Source organism: Podarcis tiliguerta (genome assembly GCF_965153285.1).
Source record: "Podarcis tiliguerta genome assembly, chromosome: 11".
In the NCBI taxonomy this organism is placed as follows: domain Eukaryota; kingdom Metazoa; phylum Chordata; class Lepidosauria; order Squamata; family Lacertidae; genus Podarcis; species Podarcis tiliguerta.
The window spans coordinates 44,968,215-44,985,820 of NC_139544.1; the positions used below are offsets into that span (position 1 = coordinate 44,968,215).

The 17,606-nt window shown below is 42.0% G+C and overlaps 1 protein-coding gene across 4 annotated transcripts in view; it reads left to right on the forward strand.

Moving 5' to 3' along the window:
• The window catches only part of PRKAA1 (protein kinase AMP-activated catalytic subunit alpha 1), a 35,956-nt gene extending 20,650 nt beyond the window's left edge, over positions 1-15,306 (forward strand). The window contains exons 4-9 of one of the 4 annotated variants that reach the window (XR_014502793.1): positions 765-909; positions 4,695-4,782; positions 5,932-6,156; positions 7,096-7,579; positions 8,145-9,886; positions 10,052-15,306. Coding sequence is in view for 3 of the 4 variants with exons in the window: in XM_083402950.1 (XP_083259076.1) it covers positions 765-909; positions 4,695-4,782; positions 5,932-6,156; positions 7,096-7,579; positions 8,145-8,271; positions 10,196-10,440 (1,314 nt within the window). In the remaining variant the exon portion in view is untranslated. Of the gene's footprint in view, positions 1-4; positions 2,683-3,193; positions 4,783-5,931; positions 6,157-7,095; positions 7,580-8,144; positions 9,887-10,051 lie in introns of all 4 variants that reach the window. The other 3 variants (XM_083402950.1, XM_083402952.1, XM_083402951.1) reach the window with 3 other exon arrangements.
• The last annotated feature ends 2,300 nt before the right edge of the window (positions 15,307-17,606 follow it).

The following is a 17,606-nucleotide window of genomic DNA, read 5'->3' on the forward strand; positions in this document are numbered from 1 at the left end:
TAAGTTCTTAACCCGAGGTACCACTGTATTTATACTGAACCAGTTTTTTTACTCAAAGGGATGCTTAGTATTGTTTTCAAAACCAAACAATGTTTGGCACTCTTTAGAATGCCACCTTAAGCGGGAACTGATGGACCTCTGGTTTTCTTATCAGAACGATTGATAGCTTTTCATATGTCAAGTTGCATTATTACTTCTTCACTAGAGAAACAGCAAAATCACATATTAGCATTGCTAAAAGTGTGTCGCAGTTTCAAAAGAGTTTGGTTTAGTTGGGGGTCGGAGAGGTTGAGGATTTGTGTGTGTGTGTGTTGACATTTTAACCCATGTTAGATACCCTTATTAAGTAAAGTCAACGTGACAAAGCATCTAAGAAGCTGTTTTTCTGAATCCTGAAACATCGGTTTTGACACAACTAAGCTCTTCAAGGACCAAATGGTTTTTTTCCTCTTTTTTTGGAGACAGCAAAGTTCTTAATCTAGCTCCTGCCACCACCACCACTAAGTAAGCAAGACTTATTTAACTTTTCCAACTTCTTTTGTACCCCAGCATTTTTCTCCCCACCCTGTTTTTGAACAAAACAAAACGGAATATATTTGGCATCCTAATGCCACAAAGCTGACATGCTCTGCCATTAATAAATTGGAAATGCTCAAGTGTCTTGCAGTATCTTTGTGTGTTTGTTTGTTTGCTTGTATGTGTGTGTGTTTGTTTAAAAATGTATCCCTTTCCTTGTTTTTCTCTCTCCCTTCCTCTCTTGTTAGCTTGATGAAAAGGAGAGTAGACGTCTGTTCCAGCAAATCCTTTCTGGTGTGGATTATTGCCATAGGCATATGGTAGTACATAGAGACTTGAAACCTGAAAATGTACTGCTTGATGCACACATGAATGCCAAGATTGCCGATTTTGGTAGGTTTCCTTTGATGAATGTCTCTTATTTTTTGGTATACAATGAACATTTATGTAGTACTGAGTTCCTGGTGCTTGCATTGAACTCTGGTACTAAACAGAGATCTGTGTCTTGTGGTACCAAGGTGTTCCTTTGCCTATTTAGGAAGCAAAAGAAAGAAGGGTTCTTAAGGTCTGCCCTCCCAAGTTTTTTGTAGTTAACTTCTAGAATGCATTGATTATTTTCTTTCTTTGGGGGGGCAATTCTTTTTGTTGGAACACTGCAGAAAAATGCTATCGAGGCTCTGCCAATTTAGGAAACATTTAACTCAGTACTGCTGCTGTTTGCATTATTATTTTTTAATTAACAAAATACATTGTTTGAAAATTTCAGAAAAAATGTTAACTAAAACAAATAAGAACAAAACAAAAAAAATGCCAAACGGTGATTCAACAGCTCAATAATTAGTCTCCCTCACCAGGTGAAATTGGTCTGCGGGATGTTTAATTCTATATAGACTAACAGATGTGGAAGATTAGCTCCTACATCCAGATGATGCTCACATTTTGTATCTAAAAACCTCAGTATAATATACTTTAATGAAAACCAGTGGCATTAAAAAACAGCACTGCAGTGCATTCTGTATACTTGCCTATTGCTGTTTGAAATCAAATGCAAACTGTTTACTTTGGATTTAAATTCGAACGCTCAACATGCATCTTGGTGATTAAACCACCCAAGAGGAAAAGCAAATGTCTTACTAAATCCTATTTACTCTGCCTTCTTTTCTGTTTATATGGGATCAAAGCCCATACTTGCTTTGACCAAGCTTATGTAATGTGAATTTGCAGCCCAATCCTGTGCTTGTTAACTTGGTAGTAAGTCCCACAAGTTCCAGGAGGACATTCCAAGCAACCCTTCATAAGCATTGCATCCTTAACAGTGCAGTCCTATGCATGCTTACTCAGAAGTAACCTCCCACAGTGGGGCTTACTCCCAGGTAAGTGTGTAGGATTGCACCCTCCGTCTTCCCTGCTTCACTATGTGAGTTGGCACCTTACCATCAGCCGCCCACTGTGTCAGCCTGCAGTTCCTTCTTCCTAGTCCAGCCTTTTAGTGAAGAACCTGTTTTCTAGACAGAAGAGCCTGCCCCCCTCACCAATCCCTAAATATATCATATATCCATGCTATTTGCATGCTGCCTTGGCTTTTTAAAAACAGAGTCTAGAGAAAGCAAATCCACAAACACCTGCTCTGTGGATTGTCCTTACAAATAATTTGTGGCATATAAATTTGAATATATGGCTGCATAATCCTGGCCTTGGTTTTGTTCCCATGGTGTTTTAGCACCTGCTCTTGTAAACAGCTCTGAGGTCTCTGATGAAAGATGCTAAATATTTAGGTATTTCAAAGGTACGGTATAATTGGAGGTTCACTATCTTGCCACATCTTTCCTCTGTGGTGGACTGCTACATCTCAAGGCCCAAACGCTTTGGGACAGCAAGCAGCTTTGCTTACTTATTTTTAAAGTAGAATGTCGTTTTAACTTTCCAGTATTAAATACGGTTTAGAACAGCATTAACACAAGGAGCTGCCTTCTCCCAAGTTGGATTGCTGCCCAAGTGGCCAACTGCATCTGCTCTCCGTGGCAATGGCTTTCCCAGGCAGATATCCTACCCCTTTTTTTTGCTGGAGAGGCCGGAAACTGAACTTGTAGACTTCTGCATGCAAAGCATATTCTCTGTTGCTTAATGTATGGCCCTTCCCCTTCTGCCAGCCCTTTGCAAATAAGAGTAAGTAATTTGCCTGTGGTTGGCTTTAAGGGGAGATGAGCTGTCCTTCTCTGGCTGAGGTGGGGAAACTTTTTGGCTCAGTGGGCCAGATCCTTATCTGGCCATAGCCCTGCAGGCCAACTTTGACCGGAGGGCAGGACAACCCACCCGCCAATCACAGAACAGCATCATGCCGTAGGATGATTGACAGGTAGGTTGTCCTGCTAACCTGCCAAAACCCCTTGCATAGTGGTTCCCAAGGGCCCAACAGCCAGCTGGCTGTGGAGGGCTTGGAGACCACAGCACAAAGCAGTTTGCATGCCCTTTGCAGCTGATCTGGCGGGCTTCAACTTTACCACCCGTCAGCTGCTGCTGGGCAGTAGAGCCAAAGCCTGCCTTCCCGTGCCACTGTACAACTGGGAACTACACACCTGTGGACTGGCGACTGCATCTCTACCTGCCCCATACCTAACGTCACATATGACGTCAGGTGTGGAATGGGTGAGTGCGGTTTGGGGAAATGGCTACATAGGTACCTCAGGTTACATACGCTTTAGGTTACAGACTCCGCTAACCCAGAAATATTTTCTCGGGTTAAGAACTTTGTTTCAGGATGAGAACAGAAATCGTGCAGCAGCGGTGCAACGGCAACAGGAGGCCCCATTAGCTAAAGTGGTGCTTCAGGTTAAGAACAGTTTCAGGTTAAGAACAGACCTCCAGAACATAGCTATCAACCTTCCCCTTTTTTGTGGGAAATTCCCTTATTCCAGCGCTGTTTCCCGCTGCTTCCCGCTGCTATCCCGGATTGTTAGATATCCCGTAGACTTTCCCCAGGACAGGTGAGGCTGCTGATCCCTTATTTTCGAGGCTGCTGGTCCCTTATTTTCCAATCTGAAAGTTGACAGCTATGCTCCAGAACGAATTAAGTTCTTAACCCGAAGTACCACTGTACTTTGAAACCCTGGTGAGCCGGGTTTGGCCCATGGGCCAGAGATTCCCCACTTTGCTGTGCTACAGAGATGATCCTGCACATTTGTGCTGTGCCACCATTGCACGTCACCTTAGCAGAGCTGTGCCTTTTGATCTAATTATGCACACTTGAGAAGCATGATGTTGTCTGGGTTGTGGCTACCGTTGCCGCTCGCTTCCCAGTCTTGTCCCCTTCCTTCCTGCAGAAGCGAAAACAAAAATAAGCTACAACTTGCAAGTGGTTGAGGGGTCATGCTGAAGTGGTGGTGCGTCAACTGAAGGAGACTTAGCAATGAACGATAGCAGCATGATATCTTTGTTCTTCTTTATTTGAAGGGTACATGAAATAGCATTTCCTCTTTATGGGTCCAGTGTTAAGTCATACTCAGAGTGGGCTCATTGAAATCATTGGACATCAGTGGTCTACTCAGGGTTTGCCTTATCAGTGGTCCTCCAGCTGTTTGGGGACTACAATGCCCATCATCCCTTGCCACTTGTCCTGTTAGCTAGGGATGATGGGAGTTGTAGTCCAAAAACAGCTGGAGGGCCAAGTTTGGCCTCCACTTAGCTGGATATCATCCTGTGATTTGAAGTTTGGATGTGGCATCTATAAAATATTCTTGTCATTAGTTGCGATTGATTTTCTTATTAATTATATTAGCAAATTCTTAAAACTGATGCAGAGAAACATTTCCTCCGTATCTTCTGGGACACAGCTGCTGTTTTGTTTTCTTAAACTCCCATCAGAATTCTTGGTCTTGCCACATTCTGGTACAAGCCTCAAAATAGCCAATTCAGTTTTCCCTAAAACTTTAGTTTGGGGGGCAGGGTGGGCCTCATTTACCCTGTTGTGTATAATTTCTGTTCAGATTACAACCATAAAACCTATTTCTTTACATTACTGTATGTTTGGTGTCACCACTTTATTTTTTCTGCCTGTAATTTATAAGCCCAGGTAACAGTGTGCAGGTAGGCCAATAATTTTTTTAGCACTGTGAGAGGCTTTAATGTATGTTAGTTGTCTGGGGCTCATCCTCTTCATTTGAACTTTTGTGCATTTTCAGGCCTCTCAAATATGATGTCAGATGGAGAATTTTTAAGAACAAGCTGTGGTTCTCCTAACTATGCTGCTCCAGAAGTAATTTCAGGAAGGTAGTTTCTCTTCTTGGATAAATGTATAATATGTATTGTCAAAAACAAAGCCCTGCTCTTCAGTGTTAAAGCCGCAAGGTAGATTGCTGAACTTCCAGGTTTGGAAACTTGAAATATCTGACTTTAGTGACTTCTTTTGGTTCCTTTCAATGCTTGTTTTGTATAAGACCTTCTCGGGGGGTTGGCATTTGGACTGTCAATAATAATAAGTCAAGATCTGAATATGAGCCTTTAGCTGCACTTGCAGCCATTCCATTTCCCCCTTTTACACAAACCATTTTGTCCAAACTGGGAAAATACAGTTAATTGAAAGACTTCTGGCTTGTTTATGTGAAAGGAAAATGGAGGGGCTGCATGCATGCTAACTTGTATCCTCCATGGAGTCGTGCTGCAAACAGGGGCATCACTACAACTTATTAGAGTGAAGTAGGAGCAGGATAGCAGTGATGTTGGGGATGCACAGGAGCCATTCATTGTGCACACTGCTGTACCCTACCATTCCACTGCCCTAACCATCCACTTTGTTAGGAGGGCAGTCCAACTGGTACAGTCCAACAAGATGCAGTCATCCTAACGCTGCCTATAACTTGTCCAAGTGGTTAAAAAACCCAACAGTTTGCCAATTTTAGTCATTCAGCTTTGCTGGAAATATGCAAGCTCTTGGCTTTAATGAAGATGATAAACTCATCTCTTTGGGGCATGCTTGGGAAAATAATTTCAATGTCTTAAGAACAAGGTGACCATGATCCTACAAGGGTTTTCAGGCTTTGCCATATGAATTTAAATTATTATAATGTGGTTTTGGTTTTATCAATTCTGCCTTAGTGGGAAATATATTGGTTGATATTCCTAGCACTGTGATGCCAACAGAGGCATCCATTTGTAGAAAAAGCAGGGAGACAAATAGTAGCCATGGTTATGAATAACCAGGGCTTGCTTCTAACCAGGTTCTTGACATAGACATGGTGGCTAACTAAAAGTTCACCACACTTTTTTTGGTCCATTTTATAGCAACAGTTAAAAGCATATTGAATTTTACTGTTGTGTCTAGTATTTCCATTAATTGCTGAATGACTGACAAACCAGATCAAGAAGTGCTTTGTGTATGTGTTACCTGAACAAAATTTAATTATGAGCTTCATTTTTCAGGTTATACGCAGGTCCTGAAGTGGATATATGGAGCAGTGGCGTTATTCTCTATGCTTTGTTATGTGGAACGCTTCCATTTGATGATGATCATGTGCCAACTCTTTTTAAGAAGATATGTGATGGTATCTTTTATACGCCTCAGTACCTGAATCCAGCAGTAATTAGCCTTTTGAAACACATGCTGCAGGTGGATCCCATGAAGAGAGCTACAATCAGAGACATAAGGTATTTTTCACTTGAAGTAAAAAATAAAATATAGACCAGGATGCACCCCTTTTAATAAATTTTTATGCTAGTGTATTAAAAATTAGATTTAATACAACCTTCATTTTAATTTCCTAGAGGTTTGAATAACTTCCTACGCTCATGCTTCAAAAACAGTATTTGCAGGATTCATTTCTTTGCTTTCGCATTGTTTTTCTTAGTTATAGTAATGTATTAAGTCCCTACCGTATATTTAGCTTTGTCATATGTTGATTTTAATATTAGATTTCATTGTAATTCAAACGTTTTGCAACCACCATTCAAGTACAGGAGAATAAGCTTTAAATAACAGGAAAATACTCATATTATAAAATATGTAGAAAAGATTAAGTCAGTTTTAAATCAAGTTGTGAACAGAGTATTGTATCTTATTCTAGCTTCACTTTTAAATATCTGTCAGAGATTATAAGTTGTATTCTACATCAGTCATACACAAGAGTAGACCCACTGAGATTGGTGGACATGACTAACTTAGGTCCATTAAATTTAATCTGAATTTAATCTAATCAGACACAATTCAATATGAGATGAAGGCAGCAATGCTGCCCCACTTAGAATGGGGAATAAGCCCCGTTTGAATAGACTTGGTTAGGATTGCAGTGTAAGAGAAGTGCTCATGTTTAGACTCTGTAAGAAGCATTAGCTAGAAGGCGTATGTTGGGTGGAGAGAATACTAAAAAGGCTTATATTGTAGCCTGATAACTACTTTGGCCACAGTTGCAGCAATTATCACAGCATTCTGCTGTGAGCCGCATCAAATTCCACCTGCAAAGTGCGAACTGAAAGTTCTTAAGCTGCTGAGTCAAAGTAAAATCCGTACTTGCAATGATTTGTTGATAAAAGACTTTCTAGCTAATACACCAATTAGCTCTTGAAATGACTGGATCGTTTGGCATCTAGGGAACACGAATGGTTCAAGCAAGACCTCCCCAAGTACCTCTTTCCCGAGGACCCGTCTTACAGTTCAACGATGATTGACGACGAAGCCTTAAAAGAGGTCTGCGATAAATTTGAATGCACAGAGGAGGAGGTGCTGGGCTGCCTGTATAACCGGAACCACCAGGATCCTTTAGCGGTCGCCTACCACCTGATTATAGATAACAGGAGAATAATGAATGAAGCGAAAGACTTCTATTTGGCTACGAGCCCACCAGATTCCTTTCTCGATGATCACTTCTCCCGCCCCCACCCCGAAAGAGTGCCATTTTTAGTGGCTGAAACGCCAAGGCAACGCCATACGCTCGACGAGCTAAACCCACAGAAGTCCAAACATCAAGGGGTCAGGAGAGCTAAGTGGCATTTGGGAATCCGGAGCCAGAGTCGACCCAACGACATCATGGCAGAAGTTTGTCGAGCAATCAAACAGCTGGATTACGAGTGGAAGGTGAGATGATTCCTTTCTGTTAACAGGCGGTGGTTTGAAAAGGAAGTTACAAAAATAGACTTAGGGTTGAATCCCAACTCAGTGGACTTGTCATGTCCATCTTCATTGGCATCAATCTATCCATTACTGTTTTGGGAGTCCCTTAATTAATTTATTTTTTAAAAGGTGGGATTTTAACTTTCAACTATGTTTCCTATGGGACGCGGGTGGCACTGTGGGTTAAACCACAGAGCCTAGGACTTGCCGATCAGAAGGTCGACGGTTCGAATCCCCGCGATGGGGTGAGCTCCCGTTGCTCGGTCCCAGCTCCTGCCAACCTAGCAATTGGAAAGCACGTCAAAGTGCAAGTAGATAAATAGGTACCGCTCCAGCGGGAAGGTAAACGGAATTTCTGTGCGCAGCTCTGATTCGCCAGACGCGGCTTAGTCATGCTGGCCACATGACCCGGAAGCTGTACGCCGGCTCCCTTGGCCAATAAAGCGAGATGAGCGCCGCAACCCCAGAGTCGGCCACGACTGGACCTAATGGTCAGGGGTCCCTTTACCTTTACCTTTATGTTTCCTAGGTGGTGAATCCATACTACTTGCGTGTTCGAAGGAAGAATCCAGTGACCGGCACGTATTCCAAAATGAGCCTCCAGTTATACCAGGTCGACAGTAGGACTTACCTACTGGATTTTCGTAGCATTGATGGTATGTCATGTCGATCATTTGCCAGCAACCTCTTCCTTATCCAAAGTGCTGCTAAACATTTATTGTGCTTAACCTGCCCTCAAACTTATGAGGCAAACCACTATTATTCCGCACGTGGGATCTGAGGATAGCTTAAAAACACCATGAGATTTATTGCAGCGGGTTTGATCCATTAATTCATTATTATTACAGTGGTACCTTGGTTGTCAAACGGCTTGGCTCCCAGACAAATCGGCTCCCAAACCCCGCAAACCCGGAAGTTAGTGTTCTGGTTTGCAAACGTTTTTCTGAAGGCGAATGTCCGATGGGGCTTCCACGGCGTCTGATTGAGTGCAGAAAGCTCCTGCAGCCAATCGGAAGCCGTGTCTTGGTTTTTGAACTGTTCCGGGAATTGAACGGATTAAGTTCAACATCCAAGATACCACTGTATTATTAATTCAGACTTAATAGTTACTTGTTACCTGGAGGTCTCCAAGCAATTAGTACTAGTAACAAAACAACATAATTTTAGTTCTTATTAAAAACCTGGGGAAAGAGATAAATTTTCCCTGCTACTCAAAAGAGATCAACAAAGGTGACCATGCCTGGGGAAATCCTTCCACAGAATGGCAGCCACCACCGAAAAGGCTGTCTCATTGTCCCTACCCTCTGAGTCACCCTTGGTTTAAGCATCTGGGAAAGCCATTCCAGAAGAAATTGGGGTCCTGAGCTGTAAAGAGCTTTGAGCTTTCTTTTCTTCCTTTTAGTTTTAATGCACATAGTCAAAGGCTGCCGCAATGTACACAGAATCATTCAACAATTAAAAGAAAATATATTGAATTGATACAAAAAACTTAAAACATTTATATTATCAAGACATTACCTACTCTAAACAGATCTGTAAAAGTACCTTAATATACAAGTTAAGACATTAAACAACAAAATTTATAAGCTAAAATTATCACATGGCCACTAATATATTAAAAATAATGTTAATTAATACAGAATTAAAGCAATCTGTTCACCTCAAGCCTGTCAGCAGTTGTGCCGCCACATTCTCTACTGTTGCCACATGTGGAGGTGAATACTGGCCATGACTTTTCATGGAGGAAAGGTACCAGGGTATCATAGTGATGATAGTTGTATGAGAGACTCCGATTTAGAGATGGTATACATCTAAGGACCAGATACTGGGGGGCGAATGGAATGGTTCCTGGCTGGCCACTAGTGGAAGCAGAATGGTAGGGGGAGATTGAACAGCAAGGCAGTTCTTATGGCCCCATTGAGTTCATAGGATTACTTCCAGAACCAGATGTCAGCACTTCTTCCACTGAACCACAATGGCTTCGCCTGTGAGCTGTGACCATAATAATCCACACTAAGAGCCAGTGTGGTGTAGTGGTTAAGAGCGGTGGACTCGTAATCTGGTGAACCAGGTTCGCGTCTCCGCTCCTCCACATGCAGCTGCTGGGTGACCTTGGGCTAGTCACACTTCTTTGAAGTCTCTCAGCCCCACTCACCTCACAGAGTGTTTGTTGTAGGGGAAGAAGGGAAAGGAGAATGTTAGCTGCTTTGAGACTCCTTAGGGTGGTGATAAAGCGGGATATCAAATCCAAACTCCTCCTCCTCCTCTTCTGTTAATTCTCCTCAACCTCTCAGCGGCTTTTGATACCATCGACCATGGCATCCTTCTTGAGCGGGTGTCTAAGTTAGAGGTGGGTGGCTTTGAGGTGGTTGCTGTCCTGCCTGATGGTTAGTTCCAGGGAGTGTTGCTTGGGGAGTGTTCTTCAGCCCTGTGGAGCCGCCTTCTTCCTCTTCTTCTTCTTCTTCTTCTTCTTCTTCTTCTTCTTCTTCTTCTTTTTGGTGTTATAACAGCTTCAGCTACCTCATTTGTCATTGTACAGTGTCACTGTGGCTCTTAAATTGTTTTCTTTTCTTGCACCAGATGAAATTACCGAAGGAAAATCGGGGACTACCACTCCCCAGAGGTCAGGCTCTGTGACGAACTACAGATCTTGTCAGAAGGATTTGGACACTGAAGCTCAAGGAAAATCCTCTGATATGTCTCTTACCTCATCGGTGACCTCTTCCCTTGATTCCTCTGCAACCGAGTTAACCCCAAGATCAGGGAGCCACACGATAGAATTTTTTGAGATGTGTGCAAATCTTATTAAAATACTTGCACAATGATTTGTAAGATTGGCTTTTTTTTTTTACAGCAATAAGCATGCCTAAAAAAAGAGGAAAAAAATCATAGTCTGATGCTTCCAGTTATAATCAAGTTGTAGTTAACTTCGGCGCTGAGAAGACTAGCCACATTGCAATTTGCACAGGAATTGAACATACATTTAAAAGCAGTCTAGACCTCTTAACGTAATGAAGCAAATTATGATTAGACAGTCACTGTTGTGATAACAGGTACAAAAAAAAAATATGACAGCCTTTTCCAGCAAGAGTTTATCTTTCATTGTACGCACATTGGGGCTTCATGGAGTATTAACCGTGTGGATCATTTTTGTAGTATGTATTTCTATTGCTGATATTATATACCTGTTACAGTATAAGTGGTCACTTTCTAGATGAGGGGTGACTCTTTGGATCCCAGCCTTCAGCTGCACCCTCCTCTGTCAGTATAAGCGTTCTCTTTGTCAAACAGCTCTTGAAACTTGTGGCACTGGTCTCAGGTTTTTGGCAGCCAGTGATGCACTGGGATGAAAAAGGCTAAAGCAACTTCTACTTTTGCTAGTCAATGTGTTGGCAGATGCAACTAGGTTGTACGCAGAGTAGACCCATTAAAATGAAAGGACTGAAGTTAGTCGCATCCATTGATTTAAAAGTGTCTACTCTGAGTAAACCTTAGTTAGAGGCAACCCAATGTCAGAAACCTTATGCATTTGAATTCTGCATAAAGCATAAGAGTGAAAATTGTAACGCTAAATAGAGTCCATCAAAGCAGTGTTGGGTTAGATATTGTGATAAGAGTGGAAGAAATGGGCCGGGATCTAAAGAATCCCAGAACCTGTTTTTGAGTCTGAGGGTGGTTTTAGGCGTGACTTTTCTTGAGCAGCTACTGCATATGCCACACACATGTTTCAGAAGCATTTCAGGGACCTCTGTTTAGTTGGGGGAGCAATTCAGAATTCTCACCGCACTTAGTGCAGGCTCTTTCTCTGAGCCTAATCGGATGCTTGGATCTTGCTTGTGGGATTTAGTCAAGAACTGCAGAGAGCAGGGATGGAAAATCTTAGCCCCATGGACTGGATGCAGCTCATAACCAGAGTTCATCCAGCCCGTGGGTCCCCTCTTGACCATCAGCTGCTCTGTAGGGTGGGAAAAGGCCTTTGGTGTTGTGCAAAGTCTGCAATTCCAGCTCCTTCCTCTGCAAATAGATCTGCTGGAATGTGGCCCCCAACAGCTAATGTGGCTCTCAGCCCCCCAAAATATTATCCACCCCTGACTTAGGGAAAGGGGCTCTCCAGCCTCTGGTGCTACCGATCTTTAAAGTCAAGAATATACTTGGTAGGTTCACAACTGTGTAGATTCAGCGACCCATGTGTCATACCGGTAGCTAGTGAACAGCTTCCTGCATGCTACTTACAGGATGTGGCTCCTGTGCCTGCACCCAATGAGCATGTGGCTCATCAGACAGTCCCAAGCGGATTGGTGCATGCAGTTCTGGAATCTTGCACTGAGAATTCCTTGGCGCCCTGTTTTCATATGGCTTTCATATACCGATTTTTGGCAGATTACTCTTCTGGTAATGGCCTGTGTTGCATAAATCACTTTTTTTACACAACTTTTTAAATACTGAATTCAGATTTCTAAAAAATAAGTAGCTTTGGTTCAGTTTTGAAATGTACAGGAACCTCTTGATTAAAAAAAATGAGCGAGCAGGTTTGGCTGCTAGAAACTTAAGTGTGCTTTTCAGTAATGAACTGCAAGTGTTGACAGAATGGCCAGCAACAGCAAAAAGCAGCTGGGTGCGCTGTGGGTTTTTTAAATGTTTATTTGATGAATTTACTCCAAAGAACACATTGATTTAAATGTTTTTTTGTGCGTGTTTTTTTAAAAAAAAGAATTGCAGAAAGATATGCCAGTGGAAATGCTACATTTTTCCAATCATTGCCCAGTGCAGACATACCAATCATGATCAACACATAGTTTGGTCTGTTGCCTTAATCCTGGTTAGGATTTCAAGCATACCAAACACACAGTGAAGCTACATCTTAGCTTGCCAAGCTAAGTCCCGCCCCAAATCATAAAGTACAGAAGACTTGCCTTTCACCTTGCAAGCAGGTAGTGGAAACTGCCTTGCCTATGGTGCTTTGCAGGTGTAGCACTTTCACCATGGTTAACGCAAACTGTTTTTGCACCTTAGTTTGTAGCCAATCCTTAACCATGATTTAGGTCAGCCTTCCCCAAACTGGTGTCCTTTCAGATGTTATTGTACTATGACTTTATTATCTCTGACCATTGTCTCCTGGCTGGGATGATGATGGGATTTGGAGTCGATAACAACACCCAAAGGGCATCAGGTTGGTTAAGTATGATTTAAGTGTTCAGAGTTAAGGAAAACACAACCATGTTAAGTGTTATGTTTGCTGCACAGTACCTGCAGATCACAGAAAACGGATCTCTTATTCATTCATTTTGGTGGTAATCTTCCAAACGTATTGCGCCAGCAATAAGTAGAGAACCACCGAAGGGAGCATCCTGTTTGAACTGATACAATATTAATCTGGATCTGCTAATGGGAGAATTTATAACAATAATTTCTCAGCGTAATGAGCTGAGATATGAACAAGCCTTTTATGCTGCCTCTTCGTTCCTTGCTTTGTGATAGGAGCAAACCAAACAAGAAGCCTTCAATTAATTACAGTTTCCTGTTTTGTATGAACAGAGAAACCATGGCTAACAGCTTCAGAACAAGGCACCATTTTCAACCAAATTTAAGCAGTGGTTTAATACCTGGCCTGTTGGGTTATCCATAGTTTTCCAATTAGGACAAAATGGAAAACTATACTTAATGGAAAGCTTCCTGATTTCCTTGCTAGCTAATGCGAAGGGGCTTTGTAACACTTGTTCACAGCTTGCCTTTAAACCAAGGTAATGATTGTCCCAACATAGTCAATATCTGCGCTTGAATATGCACTGAGTTAGAATAAACATGCAGCTGCTTAAGCCCACATCTGCTGCATGAATTCACGCACTGTCGACTGTCGGTAGTTTAACTAGAAGGAAGTCGGACCATTGCATGGCTTATGATGGTGTCAAAAGCCCATAAACTCCAGCTACTTGGGAATCTTGCCATGCCCTGGTCTTTCAGAGCTAGATACATCGAGTGGTCCTCTCACATCACATTTTCTGCCTATTTTCAAACAGTGACATAACTTTCCAGAATGCAGCAATGTCTTTAGAGTGGAACTTGAGCAGTGATCTGTAATTTGTCCTCCCAAAGGAGAGAGAGAGAGTGTGTGTGTGTGTGTGTTGTCAGAAGGGAGGGGGCTTTAAAGGAACAAGGGGTATGTACTGCTGCTGTGATGCCGTAAGAGAGAGAGGTTGTCTTGGGGGACCAAGCAACAGTCCTACCTTTTATATAAATACCTTTTATGTCTAGTTCTGCTGCACCTATTCAGTAATTGTGATTTTATTTTTGCTGTTGTTAATAGTGCACTTGGCAAAATGATATGAACACACTCTTCCCTGCCCCTGCCCCTTTATTTGCTGGGTAGCTTTCCTAGGATGTGTTCAGAAACCAACCTGAAAGCTCTCTTTGGCAAACGTCAGACAATAGTGGGCACAAGCCATAAGCATCGCTGCTGCACATCGTCTGTCTTATCTCTGTGGGATATGCAGCCCAGTTGTATGCATGTTTCTATGGAAGTCCCACTCAGTTCAATGGGGCTTATTCCTAATTCTGCTTGCGTTAGGACTACAGCTTCGGTGAGACTCCTATACAAGCTCCATTGAGAGGGATGGGACTGGGAAGATATATGCCAGCAACATCTGTGGATTGCACTCCGTGTCTTTGCACTGGGAACAATATATGTCATTTTTGGTTTTGTGCTACCAGGTTGTCTGGGTTGTATCCAGTGTTAATTCTTACTTAAAGCAGAACCATTGAAGTTAATGGGCATTAATTTGGGTCCTTTAATTCTAATGGGTCTGTTCCCAAATATAACTTGGTTGGATACATCCTTTATATTATCATGGTCCCTAGAGCTAAATAAATAGCAGAAGGGTACCGTTATTTAATCTTAAATGGCCAGTTTTAATTAAAAAAAAAATAGTTTTTGGCCACGAAACATTCTCTTTCTATTCCATTCTTTTAAAAATAACTTTCCCCTGCCTCCCCAAAGTGCAGGCTATCCAATGTGTATTATTCAAGCAAAAAAGCAACCCTTTTTCATAGTGTTTTGGTTTTTTTACACTTACAGTAAAATATTGATGTTGTAATTACTTCTTTTTTTGTGTGACCCTGTGAGGTCACCTTAGAGTTGACTTTTCTTAGTGGTATGTTAGGATAGGGCAATAGATGGTCATGCAACAAGAGGAACTGCTTTGTAAAAGAGACAGCCATGGAACTGTGAAGAAAAAAAAGGGCTTTCTCAACAGCAACTTCAAAAATAAAGTCAATAGGGAGCATCATGTTAATTGGCCAAGTACCGTCAAATGATTTGTTTTTACTGAAATTCATAATCAGTTGCGAGGTGTGTGTGTGTGTATAAAACTGTCCACGTGCAATGTAATTTAACACTGGTGAGAGGGTAGAAGTCCATCTTTGTGGTGCAATATTTTCAAAAGACCAACTTTTGTATGTGTTCTGACATTTTATGTGTTTCAGTACAAGCTTTTGAGATACTTTCTTTTGTCAATTGATTTTACCATTGTATAGCTTATGACATGGATGACCACCTTCTCTTACAAACAAGATGTGCCTACTTCTATTGCGGATTTCTTTTTTCTTTTTCGGCAATACTGAATGAAACAAAAATGCTTGTGATAGCTGTATATGACTTGTTACTTTTAATAAACATTAAATTGTATGCAAGTAAATCTGTGAAATGTATTTGTGTGCACGGTGTCCTGGCTTTCTTTTTGCTTTATTATGGTTTATTATGTTTACACATCAACAAAACACACACACACAAATTATACATTTACATCATTTACCACACAAGTACAAAGTCACCAAAAAAGAAAAATAAATTTTCTTAAAATACTTCTAACTTCCCGTTTTCTCTGTACTTCATTTCTTGTTCTTTAACTTTTTGCATAAACCTATCCACTCATTCTATAATAAAGTATTCTTTCTCCTATATCATTATTTTTTACTTAGTACAGCTACAGAGGTTATTCAAAACCAGCAACTGAATTCAGACTATCACAGTTGTTCTTAAGAAATGTTTTGCAATAAAGACTTGTTTTGAGTTGTCTTAATTTTTCGGTTAATTTGGTCAACACTGTATAGTCAGCTAATTTCAATAACCAGTCTGGCTTTCCTCATCTCTATAGTCTACATTGACATCTTAACCCTCTGGGAAGCTGTTAAACTTGGATTTTCAAGTGGTAAAAGTATAAAAACTACACCAATGGAATTCCACTTCACTTCTGCTTAATATCCACCATGTGCTTTTCTTTCCCGAAAGCCCAAAGCAGTGAATTGAAATTATCAGTACAACACTATCTGAACAGCCCTTACAACAATATAGTTAACAATAAGTAGAATGTGGTAGCTATACTGAATTAATATAAAAACTATTTTAAAAAATCACAAATGGCTATTAAATAAATGCAACAGTAGCCATTTATTTCAACTTCCTGAGCATTTGCTGGGTTTCTAGACATTTGTCAGATTTTTTAATAAGGTCATCAGTCATGTCAGACAAGGTTCCCTGAAGAATGTCCATTGCTGTTGCGATCAGTATATTCTAGGGGATGGGTTTATGAAACCAAGTGAGGTGGCGTGAGACGTGCAACCAGAAGATGTGCTGCCGTTTCAGTTAGCTGCATCCTTTGTATTGCCCGCCTTGAGAGCATTTGTGCTGAATCATTTTGTCCATGGAGTTTTCTTGGCAGGGATACTGGAGTGGCTTGCCTTGATACTGGGGTGGCCCTGCACGGCATAGCACATAGATTCTCTGAGTTATTCAAGCCCCTTTGCCATGACAAGGCAGTGAGACTTTTGAGAGTCCCATGGACTGCAAGAAGATCAAACCTATCCACTCTTTAAAAAAAAAAAATATTAAGGATTTTCTTGGTCTACAAAAGTATGTGCAATCTCTCTTTTTTTTTAAGTAACATTTTTTACAGGTCAGTTTTGTTTGTTGAGACATTAGGAAGAAAAGGGGGAGAGAGGTGGAGGGGGGAGAGGTGAGTGGGGCTGGGGTCGAGTGGCGATGTTTCTATTTTACTTGTGGGGTTTTGAGTCAGCCTCGCTTGTACAGGTTCTTTGCTCTTCACTTGTGTCATAGTTGTCAACCTTCCCTTTTTTTGTGGGAAATTCCCTTATTCCAGTGCCGTTTCCCGCTGCTATCCTGGATTGTTAGATATCCCGTAGACTGTCCCCAGGACAGGTGAGGCTGCTGATCCCTTATTTTCAAGGCTAAAGGTAAAAGTAAAGGGACCCCTGACCATTAGGTCCAGTCGTGACCGACTCTGGGGTTGCGACGCTCATCTCGCTTTATTGGCCAAGGGAGCCGGCGTACAGCTTCTGGGTCATGTGGCCAGCATGACTAAGCAGCTTCTGGCGAACCAGAGCAGCACACGGAATCGCCGTTTACCTTCCCGCCGGAGCGGTACCTATTTATCTACTTGCACTTTTGACGTTCTTTCGAACTGCTAGGCTGGCAGGAGCAGAGACCCAGCAATGGGAGCTCACCCTGTTGTGGGGTTTCGCACCGCCGATCAACCTTCTGATCGGCAAGTCCTAGGTTCTGTGGTTTAACCCACAGCGCCACCCGCGTCCCATTTTCAAGGCTGCTGATCCCTTATTTTCAAATCTGAAAGTTGACAGCTATGACTTGTGTTGCTTTGGTGGTGAGAGGAGTTGGGGTTGGAAACCTCTCCATTCTGAAGGAAATCAGCCCTGAGTGCTCACTGGAAGGACAGATCGTGAAGCTGAGGCTCCAATACTTTGGCCACCTCATGAGAAGAGAAGACTCCCTGGAAAAGACCCTGATGTTGGTAAAGATGGAGGGCACTAGGCGAAGGGGACGACGGAGGACGAGATGGTTGGACAGTGTTCTTGAAGCTACGAACATGAGGTTGACCAAACTGCGGGAGGCAGTGGAAGACAGGAGTGCCTGGCGTGCTCTGGTCCATGGGGTCACGAAGAGTCGGACACGACTAAACAA